This window comes from Myxocyprinus asiaticus, chromosome 16, assembly GCF_019703515.2.
Source record: "Myxocyprinus asiaticus isolate MX2 ecotype Aquarium Trade chromosome 16, UBuf_Myxa_2, whole genome shotgun sequence".
Classification (NCBI taxonomy): Eukaryota; Metazoa; Chordata; class Actinopteri; order Cypriniformes; family Catostomidae; genus Myxocyprinus; species Myxocyprinus asiaticus.
In genome coordinates this window covers 45088085-45108137 of record NC_059359.1, presented here as the reverse complement: position 1 = coordinate 45108137, position 20053 = coordinate 45088085, and the positions used below count along the sequence as shown (strand labels likewise).

At 42.1% G+C, this 20053-nt stretch overlaps 1 protein-coding gene across 1 annotated transcript in view; it reads right to left on the bottom strand.

Annotated features, from left to right (window-relative positions):
• The window catches only part of LOC127453868 (glutamate receptor ionotropic, kainate 3-like), a 286044-nt gene that overhangs the window by 6129 nt on the left and 259862 nt on the right, over positions 1-20053 (bottom strand). Inside the window, exons 14-15 of the mRNA XM_051720608.1 lie at positions 8307-8532; positions 7829-8079 (exon numbers count right to left, since the gene is read on the bottom strand). Coding sequence (XP_051576568.1) covers positions 7829-8079; positions 8307-8532 — 477 coding nt within the window. The remainder of the gene's footprint in view (positions 1-7828; positions 8080-8306; positions 8533-20053) is intronic.

Here is a 20053-nt window from a genome sequence, read left to right as displayed (position 1 = left end):
TTGACTGATTTGTAATGTAATAAATAATGTAATCATGTAGTCCATGAAAAGTAACTGTAATCTGATCACATACATTTAAAATGTAATGTATTCTAATTACAAATACTTTATTTTTGTAATCAAATTGTAATCTGTAGCCGCTTGTCCTATGTAGGGTCATGGGTAGTGTTGTAGCCTATCCCAGCTGTCTCGGGCCAAAGGCAGGGAAACCCCTTGACAGATGGCCAGTCCATCACAGGGCTAACATACACAGACATACACATTCACACTCTCACTCACACCGTTATCAAATTACATAATCCAAATCACATTTAAATTGTTACTATCCAACACTGCTGTCAAGCTACCCTTAAAAAAGGTATATACACACACACACACACACACACACACACACACACACACACACACACTGTCGGCCAAAAGTTTGGAATAATGTACAGATTTTGCTCTTATGGAAATAAATTGGTATTTTTATTCAACAAAGTGGCATTCTGATCACATTGTATAGTCAGGACCAGTGCATTAACGGGCTGTGCATTAAAAGTCTAGGCCTTCAGTGTGATTCATGCCATTAAGAAAACACAGTTTCACAATGAATAAGACACCATATGCCTTTGGGCATCATACATTATGTCGCAGCTAACTAATAATACCAATTGACATTTTAAAAATACGCCCACGCATGAAAGCCAAAACTTGAAACAACACTTAATGCACTTAATTTTAACTGCAGCATGACTGTTTTGTGAAATGAATGTCTCCCAAACAGACATTCAAAAATCATAAGCTTTCATATGAATCTACCAAGGAGGTCTATAATACCTGGAAAAATCTATCTAATAATATTTGCAATTTAAATGTTGCTTGCAATAAACACGGTTATGCTGCGTTCCATTCAAGTTGGATGTGGGATATTCCTACTTGATATCTCCGACCATAAATGTATTCCGTTCCCTGATATTCGGAACTGCAACGCTCCCGTTAGCTTAGCAGGTGTTTGACTCTCATTATGTCTCCTAGCAACCCAACTGATAAACAATGCTGCAGTGCTAGCATTTGTGCTTCAGGTGTACGATTATCAAAAGAGATTATTATGTTTTATACACCTGTTTCTGCAGCAGTTTGTTAAACAAGCTTTAATATCCTTGTAAGGGGGTTTAGTGGAAAGGAGGAGGCGAGAACCAGCTTGACAACTTAAATAACAATTTATTAACCAAAAACACAACCAAAAACACAGAACTAAAAACACAGCACAGCTGTCTGTAATTCTCTCTCTCTCGAACTGTCGTCCCCGGCCGCCTTTATCCCTCGCGCGCCCCATCAGGCTGATTGGGGACCGGGTGTGTCTCATTCCAGCCCGGCCCCGCCCTCCTCAGCTCTACACTCCTCCCGGCGTTGCCTCAGGCCGGGGAGCCCCCGGCATGACGTACATCCCCCCCACGCTTCCTCTCCGGGTGGGGGGGCGTGCCTTATGCCCCGACTGCCGGCGGGTCCTCCCCGCCTTCCTCGACCTGGGAGGAGACAGGAGGGGAAAAAACAACAACACAAAATGGCGAGGGAAAGGCCAACACGGAGCGGCAGAGAGAGAGAGAGGAGAGAGAGAAAAAGAAACTCACCGGTTCACCTGATGCGCCGTCGCGTGGTCCTCGATCACTACTCCACCCTCTCAGGCGGACTGCAGCCGCTCCTCCCCGGGCAGACCGGAGTCAGACCTCTGACCCCCAGCGGACAGAACGCCCCTCCGCGTTCCCGGCGTCCCGTGGGGACTCTCCTCCGCCCCTGGCAGCGGCCCTACCACTCCAGGCGGTCGGGGAGTCGCTTCCCTCCTCCCCCCGCGGACGGCGGTCTTCTCTCGACCCCTCCGCGTTCCCGGGGGACGGCAGGGCACTCCTCCGCCCCCGGCAGCGGCTCCCTCGCTCCAGGTGGTCGGGGAGTCCCGTCCCCACTTGCCTCGCGGACGGCGGCCGTTCCCCGCGTCCGGGTAGTCGGGCTACTCCGTCCCCCGTCGGACGGCAGCGGCGCTCCCCTGGGTGGACGGCAGTGTCGAGGACTCTGCGACGGGAATCCCTCCTCCTTCCCGGGTTTCGGCACCAGTGTAAGGGGGTTTAGTGGAAAGGAGGAGGCGAGAACCGGCTTGACAACTTAAATAACAATTTATTAACCAAAAACACAACCAAAAACACAGAACTAAAAACACAGCACAGCTGTCTGTAATTCTCTCTCTCTCGAACTGTCGTCCCCGGCCGCCTTTATCCCTTGTGCGCCCCATTAGGCTGATTGGGGACCGGGTGTGTCTCATTCCAGCCCGGCCCCGCCCTCCTCAGCTCTACAATCCTATAATGTGGAAACGAACTCATTTATCGATATTACTTAATAAAGTGAATGTTTATCACTTACTTTGTATATCTCCCTGAGTGTCGACATGTTTGTGTGACATCATGCCCCTGCATCTCAGCGAAATCGGAGTTGAGAATTTCTGCAGGAGCCTACAAGTTGTAATTCTGATTTAAAGATGCATTCCATTGCACTTTTCCTAGTAGGAAGTTGTAAAATCTGACTTTCCCAGTTGAATGGAATGCAGCACTACTTTTCAAAACTTGATCCGACACTGAATGCTCAAGTAGCCTAATTTACACTTAAAAAACTCCTATGTTGCTATAACAATGCAAAAAGCACTTACCAATTACTTGAAGTGAAAATCAGTCCTCCTTTCCTGTTTAATAAATTAAGCAATCACACGGTCATGCAGAACATCTCGTGTTTTTAAATCCATAAGGATCTCTTTCTCAATGGCGATGGCGGCAGTGATGACAGCCGATTGGTCAGCAAGATCTCACGCTCGCTTTCAAATTACGTCACTTAAAGCATGATTGCATCACTCAAGGCCAGCTAGAAGGTCTCGACCGGGACATATCCTAAAGATCACACCCATCAAGAACAAATAAATCAATCTGATTGGCTGATGAATCTGACAATCTGACATTAGATGCGCATTCATTTGCACTGTTGAGGGATTCTGTAGAAATTCTGAAGGCCTGAGGGAGTGGAGCTCAGGCTCACTCACTGATTTGGGCATGTGATTTGTGAAACAGTTGTCACACTTCGCTTGTAAGCATCAAGGAATACATTCTGACTGGATAAACTTTTTGTTTTTCTCTGTTTGTTTGTAGATTAATTATGAGTGGAAAGCGATTAAAAATACACTAAATCGCCCCTGGTCAGGACATTAATAATGTGAAAAAAATTTCAGAACTTCTTAAATTACTTCAAAGAGTTCTCATCAAAAAATCCTCCACATGCAGCAATGAAAGATTTGCAGATCCTTGGCATTCTAGCTGTCAGTTTGTCCAGATACTCAGGTGACATTTCACCCCACGCTTCCTGTAGCACTTGCCATAGATGTGGCTGTCTTGTCGGGCACTTCTCACTCACCTTACAGTCTAGCTGATCCCACAAAAGCTAAATGGGGTTTAAGATCCATAACTCTCTTTTCCAATTATCTGTTGTTTAAAGTCTGAGATTCTTTGCCCACTCTAACCTTTTCATTTTGATTTTCTGTTTCAAAAGTGGCTTTTTCTCTGCAATTCACCCCATAAGGCCTACACCCCTGAGTCTTCTCTTTACTGTTGTGCATGAAACTGGTGTTGAGTGGGTAGAATTCAATGAAGCTGTCAGCTGAGGACATGTGAGGCGTCTATTTCTCAAACTAGAGACTCTGATGTACTTATCCTCTTGTTTAGTTGGAAATCTGGCCTTCCACATCTCTTTCTGTCCTTGTTAGAGTCAGTTGTCCTTTGTCTTTGAAGACTGTAGTGTACACCTTTGTATGAAATCTTCATTTTTTTTTGGCAATTTCAAGCATTGTATAGCCTACATTCCTCAAAACAATGATTAACTGATGAGTTTCTAGAGAAAGCTGTTTCTTTTTTGCCATTTTTGACCTAATATTGACCTTAAGAAACAAACACAAAGACCATGTTAAGCTTCATTTAATGAACCAGATAGCTTTCAATTGTGTTTGATATAATGGCAGGTGATTTACCAAATTAGCAATTTAGCATGATTACTCAAGGATAAGGTGTTGGAGTGATGGCTGCTGGAAATGAGGCCTGTCTAGATTTGATCAAAATGTACTTTTTTCAAATAGTGATGGTGCTGTTTATTACATCAGTAATGTCCTGACTATACTTTGTGATCAGTTGAAAGCCACTTTGGTGAATTAAAGTACCAATTGTCTTCCGAAACAGCAAAATCTGTACATTATTCCAAACTTTTGGCCGCCAGTGTATACATATATATATATATATATATATATATTTACTGATGAGCCAAAACATTAAGACCACTTACAGGTGACGCGAATAATGTTGATTATCTCCTAACAAGTCCACATGTCAAGGTCTGGGTAGATTAGATGGTAAGCGAACAATCAGTTCATGTAGTCAATGTGTTGAATGCAGGAGAAATGGGCTGGAGTAAAGACCTGAGCGACTTTGACAAGGGCCAAATTATTATGGCCAGATGACTGGGTCAGAGTATCTCTAAAAAGGCAAGGCTTGCGGGGCCCTCCTGGTCAGCAGTGGTGAGTACCTATCGACAGTGGTCCGAGGAGGGACAAACCACAAACCAGTGACAGGGTGTTGGGCTCCCAAGGCTCATCGATGCACGAGGGAAGCGAAGGCTATCCCGTCTTGTCTGAACCGACAGAAGGTCTACTGTGGCACAAGTCACCGAAAATTTTAATGATGGTTACGGGAGGATTGTGTTACAACACACAGTGCATCGCACCCTGCTGCGTCTGGGGCTGCATAGCCGCAGACCTGTCAAAGTGCCCATGATGACCACTGTCCACCGTCAAAAGCACCTACAGTGGGCATGCGAGCATCGGAACTGGACTTTGGAGCAGTGGAAGAAGGTTGCCTGGTCTGATGAGTCCATTTTGTGGATGTCCGTGTCCATGTGCCCCATTTGCCTGGGAAAGTGATTGCATCAGGCTGCACTGTGGGAAAACGACAAGCCGCTGGAGGGAGTGTGATGCTCTGGGCAATGTTCTGCTGGGAAACCCTGGGTCTGGCCATTCATGTGGACATCAATTTGACATGTGCCACCTACCTAAAAATCATTGCAGACCAGGTACACCCCTTCATGTCAATGTATTCCCTGAAGGCAGCGGCCTCTTTCAGCAGGATAATGCGCCCTGTCACAATGCACACATTGTTTGGGAATGGTTTGAGGAACATTAGAAAGACTTCAAGGTGTTGCCCTGGCCTCCAAATTCCCCAGATATCGATCCAATTGATCACCTGTGGGATGTGCTGGACCAACAAGTCTGATCCATGGCGGCTCCACCTCACAACTTACAGGATTTGAAGGATCTGCTGCTAATGTCTTGGTGACAGACACCACAGGACACCTTCAGGGGTCTTGTAGAGTCCATGCCTCGGCGTGTCAGGTGGTTGTAATGTTTTGGCATATATATATATATATATATATATATATATATATATATATATATATGTATATATAGTATATATAGCATTTTCCTGCTGGAAAAATACAATCCTCAGAGTTGGGAACATTGTCAGAGCAGAAGGAAGCATGTTTTCTTCCAGAATAACCTTGTATGTGGCTTGATTCATGCATCCTTCAAAAAGACGAATCTGCCTGATTGGCCTGAAGCACTCCCAAATCATCACCGATCCTTCACCAAATTTCATAGAGGGTGTGAAGGCATCTCCAGGTCTCAGTCTAACCATTAGACGACCAGGTGGAGGATCGTGATGATCTGGGGGTGCTTCAGCAAGGCAGGAATCGGGCAGATTCGTCTTTGTGATGGATGCATGAATCAAGCCACGTACAACATTATCCTGGAAGAAAACTTGCTTCCTTCTGCTCTGACAATGTTCCCCAACTCTGAGGATTGTTTTTTTCCAGCAGGACAATGCTCCATGCCACACAGACAGGTCAATCAAGGTGTGGATGGAGGACAACCAAATCAAGACCCTGTCATGGCCAGCATAATCTCCAGGCCTGAACACCATTGAAAACCTCTGGAATGTAAATGTGATATACAGTATATACAGTATAATTTATACTATACATAATTTAATCAGAGCCAGTCTTTCTGGCACAAAAACAATATGGGTGAATTCACTAAACTCTTGCACCACCTTTGTGCACAATATTTCAGTGCAAAGACCTGCATCTTAATTTACTTAACACCCAGAATCTAGTTTAACCAGGTTTATCAGTGCTGGTACAGCCCTCCATCCTGATTATTTAAGTCATTGTCATACTTTAGCTGAATGCTTTCTATGTAAATTTGGCTTATTATACCTTATTCACAAAAGCCAGCGCTATTTGTCTGTGCTATTACCGTTTCCAGTCTACAAGATGGGGAATTTTGCTGTGCAAATTGCGTACAGCACATATTTTGAGGTCGTGTTTATGCTGTTATGTGATTTGTAGAATTCCTTTAGTGAATCAGGCGCTTAAACAACACAGTGCATTCAAATAAATGATGCTATCAGAAGGTGCAATTCATTTCGGTGAGATGTGTGATAAAAATATTCTCATTCTAGAGCATGGTTTTACACTTACACACATGATGAATGTGGTTAAATGTCAACCTCCTGCAGTGGCTGTGAAATGTTTCTACATAAGAAGGGAGAGATTTTGTGATTTGCTTGTTGTGCTTTTTGATGTTTGATCAGTTCTTCATCTCTCACTTATATAGCAGATCAATGTCTGTGATGTTATCAGGTGTGAACGTGTTTCAGATTTACTCTTCCTGCTGAATGTCTTCATTTTGCATGTCTAAAATCTGCATGTGTAATAGTACTGAATGGGTGTATTTGGCTTATTCATACATAGAATTTTAGCTTAAATAATAATAATAAAAAAAATCCATCTTAAACATCTGAAAGACAATAAATGACAATATTACTAGTTTTCTGAGTCATGCTTGGCCATGCAAAACTTATCACCACCCATTTAAGAGGGTGTTCTGGGTGGTTGCTAAGAGGTTGCTAGGGTGTTCTGGCTGGTTGGTAGGTGGTTACTAGGGCATTGCTATGTGAAAAATAGGGTGTTTAATATGGTTGAGAGGGAATTGTAAGGTGGTTAAAAGGGTGTTCTGGGTGGTTGCTAAGCAGTTGCCAGGATTTCCAGGTGGTTTCTACGTGGTTGCTAGGGCATTGCAAGGTGGTTGCTAGAACGTTCTGGGTGGTTACTAAGAGATTGCTAGGGTGTGCTGGGTGGTTGGTAGGTGGTTACTTGGGCATTGATAGGTGGTCAATGGGGTGTTATTGGTGGTTGCTAGGGCTTTTTGGTTGGTTGCTAGGTGGTTGCAATGGTGTTATAAGTAGTTGCTAATTGGTTGCTAGGGTGTTTTGGGTGGTTGGTAGGTAGTTGCTTGGGCATTGCTATGTGGTCAATAGGGTGTTCGTGGTGGTTGTTAAGCAGTTTCAATAGGGTTCTGGTTGGTTGGTAGGTGGTTGTTTGGGCATTGCTAGGTGGTCAGTAGGGTGTTCTCAGTGGTTGCTAAGAGGTTGCTAGGGTGTTCTGGTTGGTTGGTAGGTGGTAGCTTGAGCATTGCAAGGTGATCAATAGGGCGTTCTGGGTGGTTGCTATGCAGCTCACCCCCAAGTGTCTGTGATCTTTTGGTCTCTAGATATGGTTTGTCCTTTAATGTAAGCCTATGGGATTTTCTCAACTGTTTTATTGTCCATTAGGCAAAAATGTATAACCCATACATCTAATCACTTAGAAAAGTAATAGCACACCTATCAGGCATCACATTAGGATTTCTCCCTCCAATCAGGCTCACCTGTTCACGTTCTGCATTTTTGCGGAGTTTGTAAATGAATTCTCCTATAGCCACAAACACTGAGAGCACCAGACCAGACGCCAGCACGATGAAGATGCCACCCAGATTCTGGATGCCCATTGGACCCGTCTCATACCGCTCATCCTCCAGGCAGCTGCTGCCGCTCCACCATTTCTCTTTGAGCATGTGAAGACGACCATCCTCCAGAATGCTGAGTATAGCGATTGTGATTTTATCCCTGTATGGGGAACCTGGGAAACAAATACATTAATTAGAAACATATTTATTAGAAATTCATCTACTGAGATTAAAGTGTTTGAGGTTTTTTTTTTTTTTTTTTTTTCCTAAAGGGCTATACATTTCATTTAAGAAATCCATCTAATTATGACAGGATACATTTATTGGTGAACTATTCCTTACAGCTCTTTTCATCTATTTAACTATATTTCATTCTGCTGGTAATATTGCTGGTTTTTACCTTTGGGGGTGCCGATTCCATAACCTTTGCTGTCGATAATGCCTCCGACCTGTGTTAGATTGCAGTTCCTACGAGTCACGTACTCAATAGTAGTTGACTCCATAAGCAAAGAGTAATCAGACTTCAAAACTCTCTGAATGCCATCTTCAATGGACTTTACGAATGATGTACTCTGTCTGCTGCTCATAAAAGCCCACATCTTCTCAAACGTAGACACACGTGATTTCTGAAAGAGTAAAGCAACATACAGTAAACCAACATAGTTTCCTTTTGATCATATGCTATATTTAGGTGTACATGGAGGATGTTCAGCTTGGTGGCCAGCAGGTGCAATATATTTTCCATAAAGTTACATACATAATAACATAAAATATGTATAAAATGGAGAGTTTAAAGACCCCATGAAATGAAAATTGGAATTTTGTGGCTTTTAATTCGTTTATTAGCTAATTATTAGCATTAGCTTACTATTAGCATTTGTTATAAGGTAGTCATCAGAATTTGTGGTATAATGTTGATTACCACAAAAAATAATTTCAACGCGCCCCTCGTTTATATATATATATATATATATATATATACAGGTGCATCTCAATAAATTAGAATGTCATGGAAAAGTTCATTTATTTCAGTAATTCAACTCAAATTGTGAAACTCGTGTATTAAATAAATTCAGTGCACACAGACTGAAGTAGCTTAAGTCTTTGGTTCTTTTAATTGTGATGATTTTGGCTCACATTTAACAAAAACCCACCAATTCACTATCTCAAAAAATTAGAATACATCATAAGACCAATAAAAAAAACATTTTTAGTGAATTGTTGGCCTTCTGGAAAGTATGATCATTTACTGTATATGTACTCAATACTTGGTAGGGGCTCCTTTTGCTTTAATTACTGCCTCAATTCAGCGTGGCATGGAGGTGATCAGTTTGTGGCACTGCTGAGGTGGTATGGAAGCCCAGGTTTCTTTGACAGTGGCCTTCAGCTCATCTGCATTTTTTGGTCTCTTGTTTCTCATTTTCCTCTTGACAATACCCCATAGATTCTCTATGGGGTTCAGGTCTGGTGAGTTTGCTGGCCAGTCAAGCATACCAACACCATGGTCATTTAACCAACTTTTGGTGCTTTTGGCAGTGTGGGCAGGTGCCAAATCCTGCTGGAAAATGAAATCAGCATCTTTAAAAAGCTGGTCAGCAGAAGGAAGCATGAAGTGCTCCAAAATTTCTTGGTAAACGGGTGCAGTGACTTTGGTTTTCAAAAAACACAATGGACCAACACCAGCAGATGACATTGCACCCCAAATCATCACAGACTGTGGAAACTTAACACTGGACTTCAAGCAACTTGGGCTATGAGCTTCTCCACCCTTCCTCCAGACTCTAGGACCTTGGTTTCCAAATCAAATACAAAACTTGCTCTCATCTGAAAAGAGGACTTTGGAACACTGGGTGACAGTCCAGTTCTTCTTCTCCTTAGCCCTGGTAAGACGCCTCTGATGTTGTCTGTGGTTCAGGAGTGGCTTAACAAGAGGAATACAACAACTGTAGCCAAATTCCTTGACATGTCTGTGTGTGGTGGCTCTTGATGCCTTGACCCCAGCCTCAGTCCATTCCTTGTGAAGTTTACCCAAATTCTTGAATCGATTTTGCTTCACAATCGTAAGGCTGCGGTTCTCTCGGTTGGTTGTGCATCTTTTTCTTCCACACTTTTTCCTTCCACTCAACTTTCTGTTAACATGCTTGGATACAGCACTCTGTGAACAGCCAGCTTCTTTGGCAATGAATGTTTGTGGCTTACCCTCCTTGTGAAGGGTGTCAATGATTGTCTTCTGGACAACTGTCAGATCAGCAGTCTTCCCCATGATTGTGTAGCCTAGTGAACCAAACTGAGAGACCATTTTGAAGGCTCAGGAAACCTTTGCAGGTGTTTTGGGTTGACTAGCTGATTGGCATGTCACCATATTCTAATTTTTTGAGATAGTGAATTGGTGGGTTTTTGTTAAATGTGAGCCAAAATCATCACAATTAAAAGAACCAAAGACTTAAACTACTTCAGTCTGTGTGCATTGAATTTATTTAATACACGAGTTTCACAATTTGAGTTGAATTACTGAAATAAATGAACTTTTCCACGACATTCTAATTTATTGAGATGCACCTGTATATATATATATAAAAAAAAGAAGCAAAAATTGCAATAACATGAAAGTAAGTGGGGCCAGTCCATAAACGTAAAAAAAAAAATAAAAAAAAAAACTTTTTCGGGGGCCTGGGGAGCTCAGCGAGTATTGATGCTAACTACCACCCCTCGAGTCATGATTTTGAATCCAGGGTGTGCTGAGTGACTCCAGCCAGGTCTCCTAAGCAACCAATTGGCCCGGTTGCTAGGGAGGGTAGAGTCACATGGGGTAACCTCTTCGTGGTCACGATTAGTGGTTTTTGCTCTCAATGGGGTGTGTGGTAAGTTGGGCATGGATTGCAGAGAGTAGCATGAGCCTCATATGCTGTGAGTCTCCGCGGTGTCATGCATAACGAGCCAAATTATAAGATGTGCGGATTGACGGTCTCAGGAGTGGAGGCAACTGAGACTTGTCTTCCGCCACCCGAATTGAGGTGAGTAACCGCGCCACCACGAGGACCTACTAAGTAGTGGGAACTGGGCATTCCAAATTGGGAGAAAAAGGGGATAAAAAAACAAAACAAACACTGTTTCAAAAGTACTGTATAGAAACAAGACATACACATTATACATGCTAACATGGTTTTAGTGTGATAAAATCGCTTGCTAACCTTATCTGTGTAAAATTACATGATATATTAAATTTTACAGCTTCGTTGTCATGAAAAGGAAACCCTGAAATACTGGTACCAAATATACCGATTTTATCACACTAAAATCATGTTAACATGTATACTGTTCAAGTCTTGTGGCTAAACTTTTATTTACAGTGTGTATTTTTGTGTTAATGGACTGGCCCTATTTTCTTCCATTAAAGTGCCATACTATAACTTTTTTTTTTTTTTTTTTTTTTTTTTTTTATAAACAAATTGAATTTTGTGGTTATCAACATTGTTACAAATGATGTTGATTGAGCTAAACTTGTATTGAACCCTTAACATTCCTTTAATGTCATTCAACAGAAGATCATGCCATAAAGATCAGAAGGTATAGTAGAAAATACACCAGGTCCAGTTCACACACATATGCACAGGATTCTCACACTCTGTCATAAAGAACATTTATTTCCTCCTGAGTCTTGGCTCCATTACGGTGAGACTTTCAGCTTCACACTATGGCGTGCTGGTTTTGCCGCTGTTCTCTTAACCTTGAGCACCTTTTTATTCTGCCTCCCCCTTCAGATGTTATTTTCCTTGGTGTCTCTCAATTTAATTAAAAGTGGCTGGGAATTGGCTTCAACACTGGACTGCACAAGAATGAATAAGCAACTGGAGTGATACAGCTGACACTTCCTAGATTAAACAGTCACTCTGTGCACTGGATTATTGCAGTTAATAATAATAATAATCTGTTTTACCACAGCTGTGTTTGTCCTACTGTAGATACAGTAGTAGACATGTTCAGAATGGAATGGCATACTGGGACCATCCCACCCAGTGTGGGATTTCTACAATTTACAGTCTCTGACACCCAGACACTTTTATTTTAAATGTCAGAAAGAGAAGTCTAATGAGAAAATCAGTACAACTACAATAGAGTTTCAGCTAATTTGGTGCTTGGGCACCTTGATGCATTCCAGAGCTTTGTAGATGTACATTTCTGAAATCCAAAAACTAAAAATAGGTATTGCACTGAAAAGCCATGTGTCGCTTATTTTTATTAATACTGCATTTTTGGACTCTTGGACATCGAAATTTTGACATTACTGTATTTCTATTTTAAACATATTTGTACTTCAAAACTTTGTTTAGCTGGACAAGAAAAAATTGCTTCATACCATGTGACAAATTTGTTTTCTGGCTCTTAAAAATGGGTAAAATGTAACAATTTATGGATGGAGCTACTCTTGAAGTGTTCTGCTTCAAAATCATAGTCGAAAATTTTGACACCACTCAGCAAAATAATTGATTACTCAGTAAATACTGAACAATCACATTTAATATGTTGGCTTTCATCATCATTTAGATTTAAGGAAGTACTCTTGCTTTAAAATCTCCCCGCTCTGCTTCCAGTTGTTATGACACCCCCTGAACACTTTAAAATACTCATGATAACTTTTGACAACTCTATAACCTGTAAATCCACTTCGATAGCTAATTACACTTTGATATCAACACCAAAGATTTATATATAGAACCGCTAGAATGGAAGTTCAAAGACAAAATTTTCAAGATGGCTGCAAACTTGTTTCTCTGGCACGTAAGGTGAATAAGCATTGCATAATTTAAATTAATTTAAACCAACTGAATACTGTTCACAAGACTCTAGACATTTAAGGGTTAAAATTCTGCTGCACCGAGTCACGTGACACAACAGCATGCCGTCGATTTCCTTAAAGTGCTCCAATGGATGCAGAGCCAACAAAAGTGCCTCTGGTAAGAAATCTCTACGTTTTTTTCATTGAAACCTGTTTGGTTTCACAGTTTTCGTGCATTAGTGCACTGATAAACATAATGTCCACATATGTGGAAATTGGCACCACATTTCCTCAAAAATAGAAAAACGCTAGTTATTTTGAATAACTTTCAAAATTAACACATCTGTGGGTCAGTCGCTTAATTTTAATATGCATTTTGTTATATTTTCTTTTGTTATCACTGTACAATACGATTTATTAACATTAGTAATGCATTCCTATATATTTACTGTGCATTTTCACATTGAGAATAAATGGGTTCATCCAAAAGCTGAAAAATGTTGCTTTCAGAGGCTTTATATTGAGTTAGGATGAAAATAAGGTGCATTTCAAACTGTTCTAAAACCAGTGCAGACAGACAGCACACTGGAGGTTAAGTCATTCACTAAACAGGGAGCAAGAGAGCATCCTATAACTTTCTATGAAGCTAAGTGCATTCAAGTGCATTTCAGGCTGCAGATGATGTTTGAATCACTCAACATGTTTGGCAGACATGGGACAATGGTAATCAATACATAGATTTGGAATTTATAATGCTACATTTTATTTTAACATGGTTGGCAGTGATTGCATGATGCTGGACATTACTTTGAATAAGAATAATTTATTCAGCTGTACAGAAAATCAGCTTTAATGTCTGTAACGTTCCAAAAACATGAATAATAAACACTCCTGGAAACATAAACAAATTAATGAAAAACAAATCTGACTTTCTATAGCTTGGTGTTATTTAAAATTTCACAACGTAGTCTCGCTGTCCACATATATGGACATCAATTTTTAGGAAAACTATTTGCTCCAGAAATTTTTGTTTGTTTGTTTGTTTGTTTATTAGGTGCTACTTGTTACAAATCAAAAAGGGAAATGGAAAAAGCTGGGGTCTCAGGAGGTTATGTATGTATGGATGGATGGATGGATGGACGGATGGATTTTGAGCTGGGGACATATGGTTGAGTTCACAGAATGACCCAGTATGCTATATATACTATTCCGAACATAGCCATTAAGTCTCCTTAAAAATTCCAAATAATTTCTTTCTGATTTAGAAGTGGAACAAAATATGTGTGTGTGTGAGCGGGTTTGGGTGGTTTACGAGGAAATGTTTTTAGGTTACAAACTGGTAATTACAAGGGTATTATGCTATAAATGTGGTTTATGAGTACATTTCTAGTGTCCCCATAATTCAAATCGCTTAAAAAACATGTAAAAACGTGGCGAATGATCAGACTCCGGTTGCTGCCATCTCACTTGATGCCGAAAAGGCATTTGATATGGTAAAATGGGATTATCCTTTTAAGATTTTGGAAATATACGGGTTTGGGAATACTTTTGTTGGATGGATTAAGTTACTTTATAGACACCCGGTAGCGGCGGTACAAACAAATGGATTAATTTCAGATTATTTACTCTGGATAGGGGCACTCGGCAGGATTGCCCTCTTTCCCCATTATTGTTCTGTCTTGCCTTGGAACCATTAGCAGCCACGATAAGAAAAGAAGGATGATTTTCCAGGGGTGGTGGCATGAGGTATGGCGCATGAGCTTTATGCAGATGATATTTTATTATTCATCTCCAACCCTACATGGTCTATGCCTTGCCTCCACAGAATTATTAATTCCTTTTCTAAGTTCTCAGGATACAGAGTCAGTTGGTGTAAATCAGAAGCTTTGGCTCTGACAGCATACTGCCCAGTAACTGCTTTTCAGCAGGGCGCCTTCCAGTGGCCCAAACAGGGCATTCAATATTTGGGCATTTTATTCCCAGCAAATTTGTGTGATTTAGTTATTTTGACCCCTTAATAAAAAGGTTTTCGAGCGATGTGGGCAGGTGGGCTTCATTACATTTATCTATGCTTGGGAAGGTTAATGTTATTAAAATGAATGCATTCCAAAATTCAACTACCTGCTACAATCTCTCCCTGTAGATGTCCCCCTTTCTTATTTCAAGCAATTTGAAAGCATAGAAAAGTCCTTCATTTGGAATGGTAAGCATCTCAAGATTTTGTTTTATTATCATGCATTCGGTCTCAGACATTTGGCTCATTGGTCATTTCCACCTGAGAGAGCCCCTCCCTGGTTTTGTATTTAACAGGAAGTTCTTGCCCATATTTCGCTATTGCAAAGCCTTTCTATCAAACTAACTGGAGAAGTTAAGTTACACCCCGTTATCTCGCATTTGCACTTGGTATGGACAAAAGTGTCCAGAGTGTTTAATTCAGAAATGTATTTAAATGTTGCCTTGAGCATATGGCTGAACCCAAAATTATGTAATAAGTCCCCTTTCTGCTGGTCAGAGTGGATTGTGAGGGAGGTTAACATGCTCAGTGACCTATATGACCTATGTGGAGTGTTGAGATCCTTTGAAAATATGGTTCAACATTTTGGGATTCCCAGATCTCAGTTCTTTAGGTATTTATAGCTGTGCCATCTGCTCTGTACTACATTTGGGATACACCCCAGCATACACCCCCCTAAAGTAGTACATACTCTGTGAGTGGTGATTACTGCTTTTGGAAAAGGTCATGAGGCATCAGTGTATTACTCCCTGCTAATTCAGAGTCTGGGGGACGGAGCTTTAACTTCTATCAAGAGATTATGGGTGAAAGATTTAAACTTGGTATTGGAGGAGGGAGTGTGGGCTAGGATTCTAAAATTGTCAAGTCTACATCTAGAGATGCGAGGGTGCACCTTATGCAATTCAAGATTTTACATAGATTCTGTTGGACCCCCTCTAGATTGTATAGGCTTGGTCTTAAAGACACACCCACCTGCTGGCAATGCCAATCAGAAGATGGGTACACAACCCATGTTTTTTGGTGGTGTGTTCCAAGAATTTTGGTTGAGTGTTCAGAGTTTTATGTGTGACATATTGGGCACTCAAATTTCATTTTGCCCCAGACTATATTTTAGGCGATGGGGCGGTCATCAATATAGGGGATAAACAAATAAAAAATTGGGTCCTGACCAGTGTTATGATAGGCAGACAGATTATTTTAAGGGGATGGAAGTCGGCTGGAGCACCCTCATTTCGGGAGTGGTGCACGGAGGTGGGGAGGGTGGCAGCTTTCGAGGAGGTGTCATGTAGAAGGCTGGGGATCTGGGATACATTTGATGCGAAATGGGGCAGTTATTTGGTGTTTTGGGGGACTCTCAGGGAGGGAATGTGGAGAGAGAAGTATAGTTTTAAATGTGTATGATTATTATATATATTTTTTTGTTTTGTTTTTTGTGTGTGTATACTATGTGACCACAGGGATGTTCGTTGAGGGTCAGGGTGGGGTTGGTGACTGGGGAGGGATAATAGTGGGGGTTAAATGTTGATTCAGTGTATATGTTTTGTTTTTCTTTGTTATAATCGACTCAAGATGGCGCCGAGTATGGCTGCTGCGTTGCGAGCTCCGACACAACATAGTAGTGTTTTGTTTGTTTTGTTCACAATTCTTATGTTTTTTGTCTTGGATGTTGTCTGCCTTATTGTCTATGACAGACAAACACTTTTGGACATTGGTTCAGCAATTTCACACCGTAAACCGGACTTCACATTCCTCAATGCCAACCCGCTGTTTACAAACACGCAAGTGGAGCCCTTTGTCTGGGCAGCACGGCCGCGGAAACGCAAAAGGAAAAGGGGAAACAGAGCCGGCGTTCTCATCAGAGTAAGATGCCGCGCAAATCGACCCCCGCTACCCACTATTCTACTGGCAAATGTTCAGTCTCTGGATAACAATCTCTGCGAGCTGAAAGCGCGGATCTCTTTCCAACGAGATACAAAGGACTGCTGCATTATCTGCCTTACGGAAACTTGGATGTCTGCGGAGATTCCAGACTCAGCCATTGAACCCGCGGGGTTCTCTGTGCACCGAGCGGACAGAGCGAAAGACCTCTCAGGTAAAAGCAGAGGAGGTGGTGTATGTTTTATGATCAACAAATCCTGGTGTGATCAGAGGAACATACATTCTATCAAGTCTTTCTGCTCTCCTGATCTGGAATTTCTTATGCTTCTGTGTCGACCATTCTGGCTACCGAGGGAATTCACAGCGGTCATTATCACAGCTGTGTACATTCCCCACAAGCCGACACAGACCGGGCACTCAAGGATCTGTATGGGAGTATAAGTGAGCAGGAAACCGCGCACCCTGAGGCCGCGTTCATTGTGACCGGGGACTTTAATAAAGCCAGTTTAAAATCAGTCGCACCAAAATACCACCAGCACATTAGTTTCAACACACGAGGGGACCGGGTTTTGGACCATTGCTACTCTCCCTTCCGGGATGGCTACAAATCCCTCCCCCGCCCACCATTTGGCAAATCGGACCACTCTTCCATTCTGCTTCTCCCACTTACAGGCAGAAACTGAAACAGGAAGCACCCACCCTCAGAACGATCCAGTGTTGGTCGGACCAGTCAGATTCTACGCTACAAGACTGTTTTGATCACACGGACTGAGAGATGTTCCGGTCCACCTCTGATGACGACATCGAGCTTTACGCTGATAGCGTAATGTGTTTCATCAGAACATGCGTAGAGGATGTGGTTCCGACCAGAACAACACGGATCTATCCGAATCAGAAACCTTGGATTAATAGTGTTGTTCACACGGCACTTAATGTGCGGACCTCCGCTTTTAATTCCGGGAATGCGGAGGAGCATAAACAACCAGAACCGCAAAACGCCAGTACAGGAGCAAGACAGAAGGACAGTTTAACACCACCAACTCTAGAAGCATGTGGCAGGGAATTAACATCATCACGGACTTTAAAGGGAATAAAAACTCCGCCATGAACACCACTGCCTCTCTACCACATGAGCTAAATACTTTTTATGCTCGTTTCGAGGGAAATAACACCGCCCTCGCGGAGAGAGCTCTCGCGGCTGAAGCTACAGAGGTTAGTTCACTCTCCGTCTCTGTAGCGGATGTAACCCGATCCTTCCGACGGGTGAATATCCACAAAGCCGTGGGCCCAGACGGCATTCCGGGCCGCGTCATCAGAATGTGCGCGAACCAGCTGGCTGGTGTTTTTACGGACATTTTCAACCTTTCCCTCTCTTTGTCTTTAGTCCCCACATGCTTTAAAACATCCACCATTGTGCCTGTTCCAAAACAATCAAAAATAACTTGCTTAAATGACTGGCGTCCTGTTGCTCTGACCCCCATCATCAGCAAATGCTTTGAGAGACTAATCAGAGATTACATCTGCTCTGTATTGCCTCTCTCTCTTGACCCGCTGCAGTTTGCATACCGCAACAACCGCTCCACTGATGATGCCATTGCATCTACAATACACACTGCTCTCTCCCACCTGGAAAAAAGAACACTTATGTGAGAATGCTATTTGTAGACTACAGCTCAGCATTCAACACCATAGTGCCGTCCAAGCTAGATGAGAAACTCCGGGCTCTGGGCTTAAACAGCTCGCTGTGCAGCTGGATCCTGGACTTCCTGTCAAGCAGACACCAGGTGGTTAGAATAGGCAGCAACATCTCCTCCTCACTGACCCTCAACACTGGAGCCCCACAGGGCTGTGTTCTCAGCCCACTTCTGTATTCCCTGTACACACATGACTGTGTGGCAACACATAGCTCCAATGCCATCATTAAGTTTGCTGATGACACAACGGTGGTAGGTCTGATCATTGACAATGATGAAACAGCCTACAGAGAGGAGGTGCACACTCTGACACACTGGTGTCAGGAGCACAACCTCTCCCTCAACGTCAGTAAGACAAAGGAGCTTGTGGTGGACTTCAGAAGAAAAGACAGAGAACACAGTCCCATCACCATCAATGGAGCACCAGTGGAGAGAGTCAGCAGCTTCAAGTTCCTGGGTGTCCACATCACTGAGGAACTCACATGGTCCATCCACACTGAAGTCGTTGTGAAGAAGGCTCATCAGCGCCTCTTCTTCCTGAGATGGCTGAGGAAGTTTGGAATGAAGCGCCACATCCTCACACGGTTCTACACCTGCACTGTAGAGAGCATCCTGACTGGCTGCATCTCCGCCTGGTATGGCAATAGCACCGCCCACAACCGCAAAGCATTGCAAAGGGTGGTGCGAACTGCCAGACACATCATCGGAGGTGAGCTTCCCTCCCTCCAGGAAATATATACAAGGCGGTGTGTGAAAAAAGCTCGGAGGATCATCAGAGACTCCAGCCACCCGAGCCATGGGCTGTTCTCACTGCTACCATCAGGTAGGTGGTATCGCAGCATCAGGACCCACACCAGCCGACTCCATGATAGCTTCTTCCCCCAAGCAATCAGACTTCTGAACTCTTGATCTCCCACGATCAAAATACATCAGCACTGCACTTTATTACCGTTACTCTTATATCTCACACCAGACTGTTATAAATTATATTATTATTATATTCTCTCTTAACAACTGACTATCAACCGACAGCCTGAATGTCAATACAGTACAATACTGTACATTCTATATATACTATATATACTTTTTTATATATTTTTATTGAATAATGTGTATCTATATAGTGCGTATTGTATACTGTACAGTGTATGTTATTATTTGTATATTGTTGAGTGTAATTATGTGTATATCAGATGTTTAAATTGTGCTGTGTTAATTTGATGTTATTGTAAATTGGTATATGTCTCATCACTGTCACGACTGCTATGTTGATCGGAACTGCACCCAAGAATTTCACACACCATTGCACTTGTGTATATGGTTGTGTGACAATAAAGTGATTTGATTTGATTTGATTTATATGTATGAATCAATAAAAAAATTTAATCAGGAAAATGTAAAAATGCAGAATTTTTTTGTGAGGGTTAGGTTTAGTGGTAGGGTTAGGGGATAGAATCTATAGTTTGTAAAGTATAAAAATGATTATTTCTATGGAGAGTCCTCATAAGGATAGCTGCACCAGCATGTGTGTGTGTGTGTGTGTGGTTTGCGGTCTCATAATAATGAAGCTTTAACATCACTTTTAACTCTCAGTTTGAATGGCATTTCATGCTTTTTTAAATGAGGTCACATCAGAAAGCGTAGCTAATCATGGATAATTGTTGGCTTAATTCCGTGAAACATTTAAAGTGACCCAAGACAATGAACAAGTGCACATGCTCTACGATTAATCTTGATAAAATGTTAAATTAACATTTTATGTTTCAGGTCTTCTTGCTGAAAAC